The sequence below is a fragment of the Mobula hypostoma genome, chromosome 17 (assembly GCF_963921235.1).
Source record: "Mobula hypostoma chromosome 17, sMobHyp1.1, whole genome shotgun sequence".
Classification (NCBI taxonomy): domain Eukaryota; kingdom Metazoa; phylum Chordata; class Chondrichthyes; order Myliobatiformes; family Myliobatidae; genus Mobula; species Mobula hypostoma.
This window is the reverse complement of record NC_086113.1, coordinates 1,056,286-1,075,955: the sequence shown is the minus strand read 5'-3', so window position 1 is coordinate 1,075,955 and position 19,670 is coordinate 1,056,286. Positions and strand designations below refer to the sequence as shown.

The 19,670-nt window shown below is 44.0% G+C and overlaps 1 protein-coding gene across 5 annotated transcripts in view; it reads left to right on the top strand.

Moving 5' to 3' along the window:
- The window catches only part of LOC134357777 (alpha-1,6-mannosylglycoprotein 6-beta-N-acetylglucosaminyltransferase A-like), a 158,465-nt gene that overhangs the window by 64,110 nt on the left and 74,685 nt on the right, over window positions 1-19,670 (top strand). For all 5 annotated transcript variants that reach the window (XM_063069412.1, XM_063069411.1, XM_063069410.1 and 2 more), the window contains 2 exons: window positions 11,131-11,202; window positions 16,742-16,903. In XM_063069412.1, the coding sequence (XP_062925482.1) occupies window positions 11,131-11,202; window positions 16,742-16,903 (234 nt within the window). The remainder of the gene's footprint in view (window positions 1-11,130; window positions 11,203-16,741; window positions 16,904-19,670) is intronic.

The following is a 19,670-nucleotide window of genomic DNA, read 5'->3' as shown; positions in this document are numbered from 1 at the left end:
GAGTAGGCCAGTGGTGGAAAACAGGGCGGCCATTGTTGGGAGTAGGCCAGTGGTGGAAAACAGGGCGGCCATTGTTGGGAGTAGGCCAGTGGGGGAAAACAGGGCGGCCATTGTTGGGAGTAGGTCAGTGGTGGAAAACAGGGCGGCCATTGTTGGGAGTCGGCCAGCGGTGGAAAACAGGGCAGCCATTGTTGGGAGTAGGTCAGTGGTGGAAAACAGGGCGGCCATTGTTGGGAGTGGGCCAGCAGTGAAAAACATGGCGGCCATTGTTGGGAGTAGGTCAGTGGTGGAAAACAGGGCGGCCATTGTTGGGAGTAGGCCAGTGGTGGAAAACAGGGCGGCCATTGTTGGGAGTAGGCCAGTGGTGGAAAACAGGGCGGCCATTGTTGGGAGTAGGTCAGTGGTGGAAAACAGGGCGGCCATTGTTGGGAGTAGGTCAGTGGTGGAAAACAGGGCGGCCATTGTTGGGAGTAGGCCAGTGGTGGAAAACAGGGCGGCCATTGTCGGGAGTCGGCCAGCGGTGGAAAACAGGGCGACCATTGTTGGGAGTAGGCCAGTGGTGGAAAACAGGGTGGCCATTGTTGGGAGTAGGCCAGTGGTGGAAAACAGGGCGGCCATTGTTGGGAGTAGGCCAGTGGTGGAAAAACAGGGCGGCCATTGTTGGGAGTAGGCCAGTGGTGGAAAACAGGGCGGCCATTGTTGGGAGTAGGCCAGTGGTGGAAAAACAGGGCGGCCATTGTTGGGAGTAGGCCAGCAGTGAAAAACAGGGCGGCCATTGTTGGGAGTGGGCCAGCAGTGAGAGTTGGAGCATCAGGCTTTGACTCAAGGCTTCAACGAGAGGAGGTTGAGGCCAAAGAAACAGGTTAGAAGATTTGGTCTTGGTTAATCATTGTAAGTGCTGGCAGATATGGCAGTGGAATGCTCCTCCTGTGGGATGTGGGATTTCATGGAACCTGATAGTCTCCCTGATGACTACATCCGTGGGAAGTGCAGCAACTCCAGGTCATGAAAAACCATATTAAGGAGCTGGATCTGGAGGTGGATGAACTTAGGATCATCCGAGAGGCAGAGCATTTGATAGATATAACGTTTGAGCAGGTGGTTACACCCAGAGTGCAGAATTTGGGGAGTGGATGGGTGAACACCGAGAGAGGTAAAGTGAAAAGGAAGTCAGTACAGGGTCCCCCTGTGGCCATTCTCCTCAGTAACAGTTATACCCCTGTGGATACTGCTGCGGCGGGGGGGGTGACTATCTGGGCAAGGCAGCAGCAGCCAGACCAATAGCACTGTGGTCGGCTCTGAGCCTCAGAAGGGCAGGGTGAAGTCAGGCAGAGCAGTAGTCATAGGGGACTCGATAGTTAGGGGGACAGATAGGAGGTTCTGCGGCAGCAAAAGAGACACCAGGATAGTGTGTTGCCTCCTGGATGTCTCTGAGTGGTTGCAGAATATTCTTGAAGGGGAGGGTGAGCAGCCAGAGGTCGTGGTACATTTTGGTACCAATGACAGAGGCAGGAGAGGGGTAGAGGTCCTGTGCGGTAAGTTCAGGGAGTTATGAAGGAGACTGAAGAGCAGGATCTCCAAGATGGTAATCGCCGGATTACTCCCAGTGCCACCAGCTAGTGAAGGTCAGAACAGGAAGATAGTGCAGATGAGTGAGTGGCTGAGCAGATGGTGCAGGGGGCAGGGTTTCCAGTTCTTGGTCATTGGAACCTTTTCTGGGGAAGGGGTGACCTGTACAAGTGGGATGGGTTGCACCTGAATGGGAGGGGAACCAATATCCTGGGAGAGAGGTTTGCTGATGCAATTGGGGAGGGTTTAATCTAGATTTGCAGTGGGGGGGAAGGTGTGGGGTGGTTGGCACACAATTAGTGACAGCTTGTAGGGAGCTTATGAAGAAGGGCAGGCAGATGTTAGAGCAAAGAAGCACTCAGCCAGATGGTTTGAGATGTGTCTATTTTAATGTAAGGAGAATCATAAACAAGGAGGATGAATTAGAACATGGATCAATGACATTGTGGCCATTACAGAGACTTGGAAGTCGCAGGGCAGAAATGGCTGCTAAGTGTGCCAGGCTTTAGATGTTTCAAAAAGAACAGGAAAGAGGCAGAAGAGGTGGGGGATTGGCATGCTAATCAGAGATAGTGACACAGCTGAAGAAAAGGAGGAAGTCATGGAGGGATTGTCTACTGAATCATTGTGGGTGGAAGTTAGAAACAGGAAGAGGGCAATAACTCTGGGTGTTTTTTATAGACCGCCCCCCCCCCCAATAGTAACAGAGACATCAGGGGAGGCAGATTCTGAAACGGTGTAATAATAATAATAGGGTTGTTGTGATGGGAGATTTTAACTTTCCTAGTACTGACTGGCATCTCCTTAGAGCAACGGGTTTAGATGGGGTGGAGTTTGTTAGGTGTGTTCAGGAAGGTTTCCTGACACAATATGTAGATAAGCCTACTAGAGACGAGACTGGTATTGGGAAATGAACCTGGTCAGGTGGGTGAGCATTTTGGAGGTGGTGATCACAACTCTATCTCCTTCACCATAGCACTGGAGAAGAATAGGAGCAGACAATTTGGGAAAACATTTAATTGGGGTGGGGGAAATATGATGCTATTAGGCAGGAACTTGGGAACATAAATTGGGTGCAGATGTTCTCAGGGAAATGCATGGCAGAATGTGCCAAATGTTCAGGGAACATTTGTATGATATTCTGCATATGTATGGTCCATTGAGGCAGGGAAAGGATGGTAGGGTAAAAGAACCATAGTGTACAAAGGATGTGGAAAATCTAGTTAAGAAGAAAAGAAAAGTTTATAAAAGGTTCGAGAAACTAGGTACTGTAAGAGCTCTAGAAAATTACAAGGGTGCCAGGAAGGAGCTCAAGAATGAAACTAGGAGAGCTAGAAGGGGCCATGAGAAGGTCTTGGTGTGCACGATTAAGGAAAACGCCAAGGCATTCTGCAAGTATGTGAAGAGCAAGAGGATGAGCCGTGTGAGAATAGGACCAATCAGGTGCGATAGTAGAAACGTGTGCATGGAGCTGGAGGAGGTAGTGGAGGTACTTAATGAATACTTTGCTTCAGTATTCACTGGGGACAAGGACCTTGGCAATTGTGGGGATAACTTACAGCAGACTGAAACGCTTGAATGTATAGACATTAAGAAAGAGGATGTTCCGGAGCTTTTGAAAGGTATTAAGTCACTGGGACCGGATGAGATATAGCTGAGGCTACTGTGGGAGGCGAGAGAGGAGAATGCAGAGCCTCTGGTGATCTTTGCATTGTCAGTAGGGATGGGGGAAGTACGAGAGGATTGGAAGGTTGCAAACATTGTTCCCTTGTTCAAGAAAGGGAGTCGAGATAACCAAGGAAATTATAGATCAGTGAGTCTTAATTCAGTTGTGGGCAAGTTAGACCATAAGACCATAAGACAAAGGAGCAGAAGTAGGCCATTCGGCCCATGAGTCTGCTCCGCCATTTTATCATGAGCTGATCCATTCTCCTATTTAGTCCCACTCCCCTGCCTTCTCACCATATCCTTTGATGTCCTGGCTACTCAGATACCTATCAATCTCTGTCTTAAATATACCCAATGACTTGGCCTCCACTGCTGCCCGTGGCAACAAATTCCATAGATTCACATTGACTAAAAAAATTTCTTCGCATTTCTGTTCTGAATGGGCGCCCTTCAATCCTTAAGTCATGCCCTATCGTACTAGACTCCCCCATCATGGGAAACAACTTTGCCACATTCACTCTGTCCATGCCTTTTAACATTTGAAATGTTTCTATGAGGTCTCCCCTCATTCTTCGAAACTCCAAGGAATACAGTCCAAGAGCGGACAAACGTTCCTCATATGTTAACCCTCTCATTCCCGGAATCATTCTAGTGAATCTTCTCTGTTGTTGGAGAAGATCCTGAGAAGCAGAATTGATGAGCATTTGGAGAGACATAATCTGATTAGGGATAGTCAGCATGGCTTTGTCAAGGGCAGGTCATGCCCTATGAACCTGATTGAATTCTTTGAAGATGTAAAAAAACACATTGATGAAGGTAGAGCAGCGGATGTAGTGTATATGGATTTCAGTAAGGCATTTCATAAGGGACCCCTCCTCTTTCTGATTTTTATAAATGACCTGGATGAGAAAGTAGAAGGGTGGGTTAGTAAGTTTGATGATACAAGAGTTGTGGGTGATGTGGGTAGTCTGGAGGATTGTCAGAGGTTACGTTGGGACTTCGATAGGATGCAGAACTGGGCTGAGAAGTGGCAGATGGAGTTCAACCCAGAGAAGTGTGAAGTGGTTCATTTCAGTAGGTCAAATTTGAAGAAAGAATATAACATTAATGGTAAGACTCTTGGCAGTGTGGAGGATCAGAGAGATCTTGGAGTCTGTGTCCTTGGGACACTCAAAGCTGTTGCATAGGTTGATAGTGTTGTTAAAAAGTCATATGGTGTTTTGGCCTTCATCAACCGTGGGATCGAGTTCAAGAGCCAGGAGGTAATGTTACAGGTATAAAAGACCTTAGTTAGACCCCACTTTGAGTACTGTGCTCAGTTCTAGTCACCTCGCTACAGGAAGGATGTGGATACGATAGAGGAGTGCAGAGGAGGTTTACAAGGATGTTGCCTGGATTGGGGAACATGCCTTATGAGAATAGGTTGAGTGAACGCGGCCTTTTTTTCCTTGGCGCGACGGAGGATGAGGGGTAACCTGATAGAGGTGTATAAGATGATGAGGAACGTTGATCTTGTGGCTAGCCAGAGGCTTTTTCCCAGGGCTTAAATGGCTAACATGATGGGCATGGTTTTAAGGTGCTTGGAAATAGGTACTGAGGGGATGTCTGGGGTATGTTTTTCACACAGAGAGTGGTGGGTGCGTGGAATGCACTGCCAGCGATGGTGGTGGAGGCAGATACAACAGCGTCTTTTAAGAAACTCTGAGATAGGTACATGGAGCTTAGAAAAATAGAGGGCTATGCAGTAGGGAAATTCTAGGCAGTTTCTAGAGTAGGTTACATGGTCAGTACAAGATTGTGGGCCGAATGGCCTGTAATGTGCTGTAGATTTCTATGTGCTATGTTCTATGTTCTAAATCTCCTCTGCACCCTCTCTAAAGCTTCCACATCCTTCCTATAATGAGATGACCAGAACTGAACACAATATTCCAAGTGCGGTCCAACTGGGGTTTTGTAGAGCTGTAACGTTACCCCATGGATCTTTGAAAATTATAATAGGAATTAATCTCCACTGTTGCCCCTGGAGGTGCATTCCGGATCTTCTCTACTCATTGCGTAAAGAACAGAAAAAAACAAAATCTCCTTACGTTGTTTTCCGTTCTTTCACAGAGAGCTTTCATTTTCTACTTCTGATCGATGATTCTGTCAAAAGGAAGTTTCTCTCCTTCTCTTCCATATTGATACCATGTGATTTTGAAAGATTCCCCCTTCACTATCTCTATTCCAGAGGAACGATCCCAGTCACTGCGAGTAACCAAAGTCTCCAGCTCTGGACCAATTTTACCGATCTACAAAATTTAATATCTCAGTCACTGTAAACACTTTAAAACACTTTTTATAATGCTTTTACATTAAATACATGCTGGTATTTATGTACATTTTATCCCATATCTGTAATTTAACCTCTAGCTTTATTTTTCTATAATTTGTTATTCATCATAATGTTGTTTTTTGTTGCATGTCACTTCCTGACCAACACACCACAGCAAATTCCTTTATGGTGAATAAAGTTGATCCTGGATCTGTCACTAAGTCTTTTCAGCATGCTCTCTAATGCATTTCTGAAGTGCGATGTCCAGAACTGGCGACAACTCCAATTGTTGCTGAGCCGATATTTAATGTCTCTAAATGTAAACTCATAATTCCATTTGCTCCCTTCACCACGTCTTCAAGGTGCTCTGCTGCTTTCAATCAACCTCCAGATCTCACCACTGTTGTTGCTCTTGTCAAATCAAGCTCTCTAGTTTATAGCTATAGAGTCATCAAACACTACTACACAGAAACAGGCCCTTCAGCCCATCTGGTCTGTGCCAAACCATCAATCTGCCTTGTCCCATTGACCAGCACCCAGACCATAGCCCTCCATACACCTCCCATGCATTTACCTATCAAAGTTCATCTGAAATATTTGAAATTGATCCAGCACTTGTGTTGACAGCTCATTTCACACTCTCAGCACCTTGACAGAAGAAATTCTCATTTGTATTCCCCTCAAATATTTCACCTTTCACCCTTAACCCATGACCTCTAGTTGTAGTCTCGCCCAGCCTTAGTGGAAAAAGCCTGCTGCATTTACCTTTGGTGGTTCATTTTGTTAGGTCAAATATGATGGCAGAATATATCTGCAGAATCTCTCATGTTTGTCTTAAGTATTTTTCATATTGCAGTTTGTGTCCTCGGTTCTATTGGTTCCATCCTCATTCTTTTATTTTGCACCTTTGTCAATTTTGTCATTTACTCCGCCCTGCTAAAGACTTTATTTGTGTTCCTTCCTTTCCTTCTCGCTCTGCAGCTTAAACATTTTTGATCTGTAAAATTGTACAGTTTCGATATTCTGCAGGGTGCCAACTCATTCTTATTGGGTGACTTCTCCAGCAAGGAATTCCCAACACTCAGGCTAAGGGCACATCAATGCTTGCTTGAGGAATCAGTGCACTTCTGGGATTCAATTCAAAGTAAACTTATTCTCAGGGTATGTATAACTCACCATATACTACCCTGAGATCCATTTTCTTGTAGGCATTCACCGTAGAACAAAGAGGTACAATAGAATCAGTGAAAATCTCCACACGAGCAAAGACTGACAAACTGTACAAATACAAATAAGTTGGTAGATTGTAACAGGGGTGGCTGCCAGGCTGAGTTTGATCCAGGTTGTTATGATGAAGTTCTGTATCTTTCACCAGTGGACTCCCAGGAGAGGCTTAGACCATGTAGAACTAAGTGCAAGGGAAACCAGAGACAAGGATAGAGTTGAACAAAGAATCTTCACTTGTGGATTGGTGAGGACTCAGTTATCACCACACACAGGGCAGGTTAACTCAAGACTGAACAACAACAAACAAGGGAGGAACTTAAATAAAGAAATAAAACAAGGCAAGGTGCACTGATAGCTAAAATGAGACACAGGTGAAGATAACCAGCTAGTATTCAGGGCAGGAGGAGCATTGGAGCCTGGAGATTGGTGCCCCTCGGCGTTCAGACCAAAGCACAACATAGATAAGTAATGCTGAGAACACGAGTTGTATAGTCCTTGAAAGTGAGTCCATCGTGAACCTGTGTATTCCGTTCAGTGCCGAGGTGTATGAAGTTATCCACACTGGTTCAGAGTCTGTTGGTTCAGGGGTAATAACCATTCCTGAATGTGGTGGTGTGGAACCTAAGGCTCCTGTGCCTAGTTCCTGGTGGTAGCAGTGAGAATAAAGCATGTCGTGGGTGGTGGGGATTCTGGATGTGCTCTGGTGGAAAGCTTTCTGGATGCCATGCTGGCGCTGTAGAGTCCAGAGGAACATCTGGTGATGAAAGAAAAAAGGCCACAGTCAAAGCTGGTAATGTGGCAGCAGATGTGATACCCTCTGCTGCAAATGGCTTAATGCATGCATGGTGGCACAGGGGTTAGTACAATGCTTTACCGTGTCAGCAGTCAGGTTCAACTTCCACCAGTGTCTATAAGAAGTTTATATGTTCGGTTTCCTCTGGGGGCTCCAGCTTCCTCCCACATTCCAAAGGTGTATAGTTGAGGGTTAAAAAGTTGTGGGCATGCCATGTTGGTGTCAAAAGCACAGAAACAGTTGTGGGCTACCCCCAGCACAATCCTCAGACTGTGTTGGTCATTGACACAAAATGTTGCATTTCACTATGTTTTGATGTACATGTGACAAATAAAGCTAATCTTTAATATTTATCTTCTCTGTGCTGCACCTGGCTGCAAGATTCAGCCTCTGGTGTTGTCCAGTGGCTTCCCCTCCCACACCCACCCCTTCTCACTAGACTTGGGGCTTCTCGAACTCAAGTTGTCTCATCTGTTTGATGATCCCAGATGTCTTAGAATGATTTCAGTGTTCTGTGTCTGTTAGTGCTTTTGGCATCAGTGAGCAATGGTGATATGTGGATACATGGTGACACTCGCGGGCTGCCCCAGCACATCCTTGGACTGTGAGGGTTGTTGATGCAGATGACACATTTCTCTGTATGTTTTGATGTACATGTAACAAATAAAGCTAATCTTTACTAACCTGAGAATCACATTCATCAGTTTCTGGATGTACAGTTCTCTCAATCTGCTCGCTTAGCCCTACTGTGATGTCACCTCCATCCCCACACCCTCAGCCCATCCCCATCGCTAATTCATGTCCCCAATTCCTCAGCCATCCCGGAGGAACAACCCCATCATTATGTGAGGTCTTGCCTTCTCCCATAGTCACAAATGTTCCCCTTTGATCCAGAATCATTATCACTATCTTATATGACTTTAAATTGTCTCTATTTTGTGGCAACGGTATAGTGTAAAGACATAAAATTAATATCAATTACAAAATAACCAAACAGTGCAAATAAAAGGAATAGTGAGGTAGTATTCATGGGTTCATGGACTATCCAGAAATTGGATGGCAAAGGTGAAGAAGCTGTTCCTGAATCGTCGAGGCTCCTGTACCTCCTTCCGGACAGTGGTAACAAGACGAGGACATGCCCTGGGTGATGGATACCACCTACTTGAGGCATCACCTTTTGAAAATGTCTTCAGCGGTGGGGAGGCTTGTGCTGTGATTGAGCTGGTGAGCTTACAAACCTCCAAGGGCATTTGTGATCCTCTGGATTTGAGTCTCCATATCCAGCCGCATCGTGTGGCGTTACATGCTCTCATTGGAGAGATACCAGAAAAGCAGGATGAGGAAGGGAGCAGGAGGTTTTCCTGGAGCATTGCTGGCTCTCAAAGTGCATGATAGAAAATGGTGTTTGCCAGCATTATGGTGGAAGCCTTGCTATCACCTTGCTATCTTGGTGCAACTCACAGTTGTCTGACCTCTGAAAGTTAACAGCAAATGCAAGGCACACAGATTTCCAACCAGTGCCTTTCAAATCCCAAAAACCATCAACCATTCCAACTGGTGCCCTCCATCTCCCAAAATCTTTCAACCATTCCAAATGGTGCCCTACATCTCCCAATCACTTTCAACTATTCCAAATAGTAAACCTCCATCTTCCAAAGATCTTAAACCATTCCATCCGATGTCCTCCATCTCCCAAAGACGTTCAAACATTCCAAATAGTGCCCTCCATCTCCCAAAGACCCTCAACCATTTCAATTGGTGCCCTCGATCTTCTAAAGACCTTCAACCATTCCATTTGGGGCACTTCCATCTCCAAAGGATCTTCAACTGTTCCAACTTCTGCCCTCCATCTCCCAAAGATCTTCAACCAACCTGTAGCAATAGGATGACTTGATGTACAACATCAACATAACATCTTCACTCTGATACTTGATGCCTTCAATCTCTTATAAAGTTGGACCATACTCTCTCTGCTCTTGTTCTTAATGAACAAACAAAGGCCAGTATTCTCTATGCCTTCCTAACCATGATATCTACCTATGATGCCATCTTCAAGGATCTTTGAACTTGCATACCAGAATCCCTCTTTTCCTTGATACTCATGACCCTACCATAGAAACATAGAAAGCCTACAACACAATACAGGCCCTTCGGCCCACAAAGCTGTGCCGAACATGTCCCTACCTTAGAACTAGCTCGGCTTTAGCCCTCTATTTTTCTAAGCTCCATGTAGCCATTCAAGAATCTCTATCATTTTTGCCCCCACCACCGCCGCCGGCAGCCCATTCCACGCACTCATCACTCTCTGCGTAAAAAAAACTTACCCCTGATGTCTCCTCTGTACCTACTTCCAAGCACCTTAAAACTATGCCCTCTCATGCTAGCCATTTCAGCCCTGGGGAAAAGCCTCTGACTATCCACACGATCAATGCCCCTCATTATCTTGTACACCTCTATCAGGTCACCTCTCATCCTCCATTGCTCCAAGGAGAAAAGGCTGAGTTCACTCAACCTATTCTCATAAGGCATGCTCCCCAATCCAGGCAACATCCTTGTAAATCTCTTCTGCACCCTTTCTATGGTTTCCACATCCTTCCTGTAGTGAGGCAACCAGAACTGAGCACAGTACTCCAAGTGGGGTCTGACCAGGGTCCTATATAGCTGCAACATTACCTCTTGGCTCTTAAACTCAATCCCATGGTCGATGAAGGCCAATGCACTATATGCCTTCTTAAGCACAGAGTCAACCTGCGTAGCAGCTTTGAGTGTCCTATGGACTTGGACCCCAGGATCCCTCTGATCCTCCACACTGCCAAGAGTCTTACCATTAATGCTATATTCTGCCATCATATTTGACCTACCAAAATGAACCATCTCACACTTATCTGGGTTGAACTCCATCTGCCACGTCTTAGCCCAGATTTGCATCCTATCAATGTCCTGTTGTAACCTCTGACAGCCCTCCATACTATCCACAACACCCCCAACCTTTGTGTCATCAGCAAATTTACTAACCCATCCCTTCACTTCTTTATCCAGGTCATTTATAAAATCACGAAGAGTAGGGTTCCCAGAACAGATCCCTGAGGCACATCACTGGTCACCGGCTTCCATGTAGAATATGACCCGTTTACAACCATTCTTTGCCTTCTGTGGGCAAGCCAGTTCTGGATCCACAAAGCAATGTCCCCTTGGATCCCATGCCTCCTTACTTTCTCAATAAGCCTTGCATGGGGTACCTTATCAAATGTAGAAGGTCACTCAGAACGGCACAATCAACTAATTCTGAAATAAGATCATAAGGCATAGGGCGTTAGCAGAATTAGGGCATTTGACCCATTGAGTCTGCTCAACCATTTCATCATGGTTGATTAATTATCCCTCTCAACCCCATTCTCCTACCTTCTCCCCGTAACCTTTAACATCCTTACTAATCAGGAACCTATCAATTTCTGCTTTAAATATACTCAATGACTTGGGCTCCACAACCATCTGTGGCAATGAACGTCACATATAGTGGTTTTAAACTGTATACTAATTATTTAATATATAACATTTTCAGGTTGAGAACTTCTGCCCGATGCTTCCAGAAAGAATAAAAAATGTTGCTGCTGCTAATGCCTTAAAGCCTAAGGTGAGAGAAATTAATTGTTAATGTTTGTTTAAAAGATAACATTTTTTGATTCCAGTTGGTATATATCCTTTCTGTAAAATATTCACATTACAAAGGACACACAGAAATGTCTCGGTTCTCATGTCTATTTATAAACAAAGTAAATGTCTCATAGTGTCACACACAAAAAGCTGGAGGAACTCAGCAGGTCAGGCACATCCACAGAAAGGAATAAGCAGTTGACATTTTGTCATCAGGTCAACTGTGTCGTCTGTCCCATAGATGCTGGCTGACTTGTTGAGTTCCACCAACACTTTGTGCATCTTATTCCACATCTCCAGCATCTGCAGAATCTCTGGTGTTTATGTGGAAGGAAGGGGCAGATAGGTCAGCATCTGTGGACTGTGAAACAGTCAACATCTCAGGTATGCAACCTTTAATCAGAACTGGGCAGTTCACAGACTCGAAGTCATGACTTCCTCTATCCACATATGTTGTTGTCCTTGCTGAATGTTTCCTGTATTTTCAGTTTGAATACTGAACAATGAGGCCCAGATCACAGGATCCCAGCAAAATGTTTTCCTGGATAATGTTGCTTTTGTCCAAAGCAGTTATAGGTGCTGCCTGACCTGCCAAGATACTCTGCACTGGCTCCTTAACCCCTTTCCCCTTCCTAACTGTTACCCAGTTTCCTGTGTCCTGCAGCTTAGTTGTAACTACCTCTCTATATGTCCAATCTATCACACCCTCAGCCTCCTAAATGATCCTGAGTTCATCCGGTTCCAGCTTCAGCTCCTTCACACGGTTTGTTAGAAGCTGCAGCTGGATGTACTTCTAGCAGTTGTAGTCGTCAGGGTCCCTGGAGGTCTCCCTGCCTTCTCACATCCCACAAGAAGAGAATTCAACTGTCCTGCCTAGCGTCTCTACTGTCCTGGCTGGGCAGACTGAAATTGAAATTGAAATTGAGATACCTTTTTTGTCATTGCATAGTAGAATTTGTTATGCACCAATACAGCGAAAATGAGTTTGCAACTCTCGTACTCAATGCTATAAAACAACAAATAAAATAAAGAAACAATAAATAAAATCAAGTAACCAGCAATGTCCAGCAGTACAAAAGCGCAACTCAGATGCATAACAGCCATAAAACCAGGATTAAAGTAGCAATATAACAAATTTATGGATGATAGAAAGAAGGGAAGGAAAAAAAGCCTAACCTTGAGCTTTTCTTTTCTTTTCAATCTGTGACTGAAGCCTCTCTTCATAGAAACCTCGAAGAGCTGAAGCCTCAAGATCACCGCTCTGACTCTGTCCCCTCTGGATGGCTGATGCGCTTGCCCCTCCCTTCCTCTCATTTGCTTTTGTTAATCAATCCCAAATGCCAATCAGTTGCTGGTCAAACTCTATTTTGCTCTACTGACCTGCTGCTCCCTTTTCTACTTGGGCACTGGACCTGAGTGAAATCCCCTTCTCTCAAAACTTCTAATGTCTGGATTGGTCACTCGTCAAAGCTCTTTTTAGTATGACATTAGTCTGATGTATAATCGATAGAATAGTCAAACAGGAAAATATCAACAAGTGCTTTATTCCTAATTTAGGCCATCTTGAGGTTGAGAATGCTCAGCTTATGAACACCTCGATATATAAACGAGATCCCATAAATTATTAAATTCAAATTCATCTACAGTTGTCATTTCAATGGGAGAACTAATTTACTCTGTCTCCAAAATGTGTTCACTCTTCTCAGCTTTGTGTGTTTTCATTGCTGATCATTCCACTCTGGTTACCAGAGAGTTGATTTTGAGTATCAGAGTAATATGGCAGGGAACAGCCCTTTGGCCCAACTGATCCATGCTGACCACAGCATTCTCGCTGAAAGTCCCTTACTTTCAGACCCACGACAAAATCAAATTTCTACGGACATCTGTGAGAGCAAAAGCTTGTAATAACCCAGGCCAGGCTCTGCACATATGAAAACACTCTGTATTGATTCGTGGTAGTTCCACTGCAATTCTGCAAGGTGAAAGAGATATCTGATGGAATTTTTTTCTCTAGTGAAGATGTCTGAAAAATTACTTGTGACAAGTTAGTTAGCTTAGTCTTCAGACTTATCTACAAATTGGATTTTTTAAGATGATAAACAAAGATAAATCCCATTTGACAGTAACAAGAGGGATTATGCGATTTCCTGCTGTTGTAACTTGGAGCCAACAATAAAATCTGGACAACAATAAATTCTTCAGGAGCAGAATTAGGCCATTCAGCCCAACAAATCTGAAGAGACATCCTTCTATTCTGAGGCTGTGCTCTCTGGTCCTAGACTCCGCCACTACAGGAAACATCCGTTCCACGTCTACTCTATTTAGGCCTTTCAATATTTGATAGCTTTCAATTAGATGCTCCTCCTAAACTCCAGTAAGCACAGGTCCAGAGCCATCAGGCACTCATTATGAATTAAATCCTTTCATTCCAGGGATAATTCTCATGAACCTCCTCTAGACCCTCTCCAAAATTGTTCACAATACTCCAAGTGCAGTCTGACCAATAAATCTATTCAAGCTGCTAAGCTATCGATGAGTGTGAATAACATAGACCCACTGGGCTGAATTTGCCTCAGAACCATGCATTAAGGTTGGTTTTTAGCATTGGGTGGTATGAAGTTATGCATCTTAGACTATGACAGCTGGCCATTCCTTTTCAGCCTACATGGCAAGTGGAAAGGGGAGGTGGCTTCTTTTACCAACAGCTATGCCAAGAAATTCTTGAACTGAGATGATTTGCATTTATCCTCACCTTGTTAAGCATTTCAGCACCTTCTGGGAAATAATGGAGGAATGTATGTTGGATTGAGTTCCACGGACATTGGCAACCCATCATGTAACTCAAGATGTCCAGCATAGTCATAGAACACTACAATACAGAAACAGGCCTCTCAGCCCATCTAGTCTGTGCTGAACAATTTATCTGCCTAGTCCCATCAAGCTGCACCCAGACCATAGCCCTCCATACCCCTAACATCCATGTAGCTACCCAAATTTCTCTTGAACATTGAAATCAAACCTGCATCCACCCCTTGTGCTGGCAGCTTATTCCACACTCTCACCACCCTCTGAGTGGTTCCCCCTCATGCTCCCCTTAAACATTTCACCCTTCATCCTTAATCCATGACCTCTAGTTCTAGTCTCACCCAACCTCAGTGGAAAAAGACTGCTTGCATTTAACTCATCAATATCCTTCATGATTTTGTATACATCTATCAAACATCTACTCATTCTCCTATGATGTATGTCCTAACCTATTCAATCATTCCCTATATCTCATGTTCTCAAGTCCTGGCAACATCCTTGTAAATTTTCTCTGCATTTTTTTAATCTTATTGGCATATTTCCTGTAGGTAGAAGACAAAATCTGCACACAATACTCCAAATTAGGCCTCACCACTGTCTTATATGTCCCGCTTGGTGGCGCAATAATATCAGCGCCGGACTCCAGAATGAAGGTTTCCGAGTTTGAATCCAAATCGGGTTCAGCATCGAGCTAGCAACTTGGCCTCGTAAAAGCAAGAATAGCTTGCTAAGGAAATACCGATATGACAGTACCACGATAACTCCACTGCCGAGTTAAGGGCTATTCTTCTTCTTCTTCTGCTGTCTTATATAACATCTCATCTCCTGTACTCAATACTTTGAGTTATTGAAGGCCAATATGCCAAAAGCTTTCTTTACGACTCTTCACTTTCAATGGATTTTGGTTCTATGTTCCCTGATCCCTCTTTTCTACCACACACCTCAATGTCCTACCACTCACTGTTTAAGACCTACCCCGGTTTGTCCTCCCAAAGTGTAAAACCTCACACCTGTTTGCATTAAATTCCATCCAACATTTTTCAACCCATTTTTCCAGCTGATCCAGATCCCTCTGCAACTGAGTGACTGAACCTTCCTGACCAACCTTCCACGTGGGACTTTGTCAAAGGTCTTCCTAAAGTCCATGTAGACAACATCCACTGCCTTGCGTTCAGCCACCTTCCTGGTAACTCCCTCAAAAAACTATAAGATTGGTTAGACACGACTTACCGTGCACAAAGCCACACTGACTATCCCTAATCAGTCCCTTACTATTCAAATACTCATATATCCAGTCCCTTAGAATACCTTCCAATAACTTTCCCACTACCGATGTCAGGCTGACTGGCCTATAATTTACTGGCTTATTCGTAGAGCATTTTTAAATACCGGAACAACTATGGCTATTCTCCAATTCTCCAAAACCTCACCTGTCCTTAAGAATAATTTAAGTATTTCTGCTAGGGGCCCTGCAAGTTCTGCAGTAGTCTCCCTCAAGGTCCAGGGGAACACCTTGTCAGGGCCTGGGGATTTATCCACCCTAATTTGCCTCAAGACGGTAAATGTCTCCTCCTCGGTAATCTGTATAGGGTCCATAACTCGCTGCTGCTTTGCTTCACATCTATAGTCTCTGTGTCTGTCTTCTGAGTAAATGTAGATGCAAAAAATCCACTTAAGTTATCCCCTGTCTCTTTTAGCTCCTTGCATAGATTATCATTCTGATCCTCCAGAGGAATGATTTTGTCCCTTGCAATCCTTTTGCTATTAATATGTCTGCAGAAGCTCTTAGGATTCTCCTTCACCTTGTTTACTAGAGCAACCTCATGTCTTCTTTCAGTCATCCTAACTTCTTTCTTAAGTGCTGTCTTGCATTTCTTATACTCCTCAAGTATCTTATTTGTTCCTACCTGCCTATACCTGTTATGCACCTTCTTCTATTTTCTTAACCAGGGCCTCAATATCTCCCAGAAACCAACGTTCCCTAAGCATGTTATCCTTGCCTTTCATTTGAACAGCAACTTAAAAACTCTGTACTCTCAAATTTTGCTTTTGAAGTCCTCCCACTTTCCGAGTACACCCTTGCAAGAAAACAACCTGACCCAATCCACACTTGCCAGATCCTTTCAGATGCCATCAAAATTGGTCTTTCTCCATCTTAGAAGCCAAGGACCAGATCATTATTACCTTGAAACTAATGACATTATGATCACTAGATGCAAAGTGTTCCCCTACACAAACCTCTGTCACCTGTCCTGTCTCATTCCCGAAAAGAAGATCTAGTGTCATACTCTATGTAGCCGGGATTTCTATGTACTGATTAGAGAAACTTTCCTGAACATACTTGACAAACTCTTTCCCATTCAGCCCTTTTACAGTTTGGAAGTCCCAGTCAATATATCAGTGGCAGTCAGCATCTGCAGAATATCTTGTGTTTATGTTATTGAACGGATAGATTTTCTCTGCCTTGTTGGGTTCTGGGCAATACCCTTGAATGCAAGGTGGCTTTTTTTTAAAGGCAGGTTTGAACACTGAGTTCCTTTGGTTCTATCGAATGCTGACATGAAATGTGTCAGAGAACATTTGGGTATATGTAGTTGCATTGTTGCTGGGTAAAGGAAACGAACCACCATTGCCTCGTCGTTGGTAATTGTGATCTGACTTCACAGCACTTTTAATATATGGTTCACAATTCTGATTATTATGTTTGTTGCAAGGCTAAAATGTTAAGCAGCCTGGATGGTTTACTAGCAACACTGGCTGAGCGTGAAGAACTTCTGTGGATAAAACTGAGAATAGAGAGAATGAACGAGAAATGGATAACGGCTGTGAAAGCATTGGCGAAGAAATATAATCTGCAAGATCGACCACAGAAAAAGGTATTAAAGCTATTAAGGCATCTTCTTAAATTTTGTAAAAGTATTTATTTCAAAACTGAAGTAAAAAATAATAAAGTACAGACGTGTTGGTGAAGTTACAGTTGCTCCGACTTTATTTAGCTGGGCAGCACGTAGTATAACGGTTAACATGAGACTTCATAGTGAAAGCAACCCGGGTTCAAATCACCCCCACCCCCACCTCCAATCTGTAAGGAGTTTGTACATTCTCCCTGTGACCGTGTGGGTTTCTTCCAGGTGCTCCAGTTTCCTCCCACAGTCCAAAGATGTAGGGGTTAGCAGGTTAATTGGTCACACTGGGTGGGGTGGGTCTGTAAGGCCAGAAAGCCTGTTACCCTACCGTACTGTACGTAAGATAAAAATTTACAATGAAAGATCTTGTCTAGTTTTCTTAAATGGTCAAGACTATTTTAATTTAACTATTTAATATACACATATACTTACTGTAATTGACTTATTTATTGTTTTCTATGTTATCATGTATTGCATTGTACTGCTGGCGCTAGGTTAACAAATCTCACGACGTATGCCGGTGATATTAAATCTGATTCTGATTCTGATCTCTTGGATGTTAAGCTCCCAACTATGATTTTCTTTCAGCCTTGACTTGGTGCCCACGGCATCCTATCTACTAATCTCTAACTGCACTACAAAGTAATCTACCTTGTTCCATATACTGAGTGCATTCAAATAACACCTTCAGTCCTGTATTCAACACTTCTTGACTTTGGCCCCCTGTTTCTGAATCTGGTATTTTTCTACAGAGGAAAGTGCTTTTCAGTACATAGAACATCAGAGCACCCTTGGGCCACAATGTTGTGCTGACCTCTAACCTACTCTAAGATCAACCTAACCCTTCCCTCCTGCAAGGCCCTCCATTTTTCCCTCACCCTTGTCCCTATCTATAAGTCTCTTAGATGTTCCTAATTTATTTTCTTCGACCACTACACCTGGTAGCACAGTCCAGGCAGTCTGTGTAAAAAAAAAAGCTACCTCTGACATTCCCCCATCCTTTCCTCAAATCAGCTTAAAATTATGCATCCTCATATTAGCCATTTCCACCCTGGGAAAAAGTCTTTTGCTGTCCACTCGATCGATGCCTCTTACCATCTTGTACACTATCAAATCACCTCCCATCCTCCTTCACTCCAAAGACGAAAGTCCAGCTTGCTCAACCTATGCTCATATGACATGCTCTTTACTCCAGACAGCATCCGGGTAAATCTCCTCTGCACCGTCTTTAAAGCTTCCACATCCTTCCTATAATGAGGAGACCAGACTTCCAAGTGTAACTTTGTATCATTCTAATAAACTTTAGCTGTACTGTGAGCAAAGGTGACAGGTTGTGGTTGCTACGATCACAGGGGTGAACAACAAGCACTTCCCTTTATTGTCTAATATATGCATTTAGACATGGGTAGGATTATGCACTTCATGCATATGAGTGCAGAACCAGCAAAGATGGTAAGAGGAGAGTCTAGAACATGTGAGTATGCTGATGGAGGAGAGTGAGTGAGTTTGAAAGAGGATGAAGATCATAAGACCATAAGATATAGGAGCACAATTTGGCCATATGGCCCATTGAGTCTGTTCTGCCATTCAGTCATGGCTGATCCATTTTCACTTCCTCAGCCCCAGTCCCCAAGCTTCTCCCCGTAACCTTTCATGCCACGTCCAATCAAGAAGCTGTCAAGCTCTGCCTTAAATACACCCAATGACCTGGCCTCCACAGCTGCCTGTGTTAAAAAAATTCCACAAGTTCACCACCCTCTGTTTTAAATGGACATCTCTCTATCCTGAGGCTGTGCCCGCTTGTCCTAAACTCCCCCAGCATGGGAAACATCCTTTCCACATCTACTCTGTCTAGGCCTTTCAAGTTTTGAAAGGTTTTAATGAGATACCCCCCGCTTCCTTATAAACTCCAGTGAGTACAGACCCAGAGCTATCAAACGTTCCTCGTATGATACCCCTTTCATTTCCGGAAGCATCTTTGTGAATCTCCTCTGAACCCTTTCCAATGCCAGCTCATCTTTTCTAAGATGAGGACCCCAAAAGGTGAGGCCTCACCAGTGTCTTATAAAGCCTCAGCATCACATCCCTACTCTTGTATTCTAGACCTCTTGAAATGAATGCTAACATCGCATTTGCCTTCCTCACCACTGACTCATTCTGCAAGTTAACCTTCAGGGTGTTCTGCACAAGGACTCCCAAATCCCCTTGCATCTCAGATTTTTGGATTTTCTCCTTGTTTAGAAAATAGTCCGCACATTTATTTCTACTACCAAAGTGCATGACCATGTATTTTCTAACATTGTATTTCATTTGCCACTTTCTTGCCCATTCTCCTAATCTGTCGAGGTCTTTCTGCATCCTACCTGTTTCCTCAACACTACCTGTCCCTCGACCAATCTTTGTATCATCTGCAAACTTGGCAGCAAAACCATTTATTCAATCATCTAAATCAAGAACCGATCAAGCTCTGCCTTAAATACACCCAACAATGGGTAATGTAGCAGGATCCTCTTTTGAGTCAATATGGGTGGAAGTCAGGAACAGGAAGGGAGCAGTTACTCTACTGGGGGTATTCTATAGGCCCCCTGGTAGCAGCAGAGATACCAAGGAGCAGATTGGGAGGCAGATTTTGGAAAGGTGCAAAAATAACAGGGTTGTTATCATGGGTGACTTTAATTTCCCTAATATTGATTGGCACCTGATTAGTTCCAAGGGTTTAGATGGGGCAGAGTTTGTT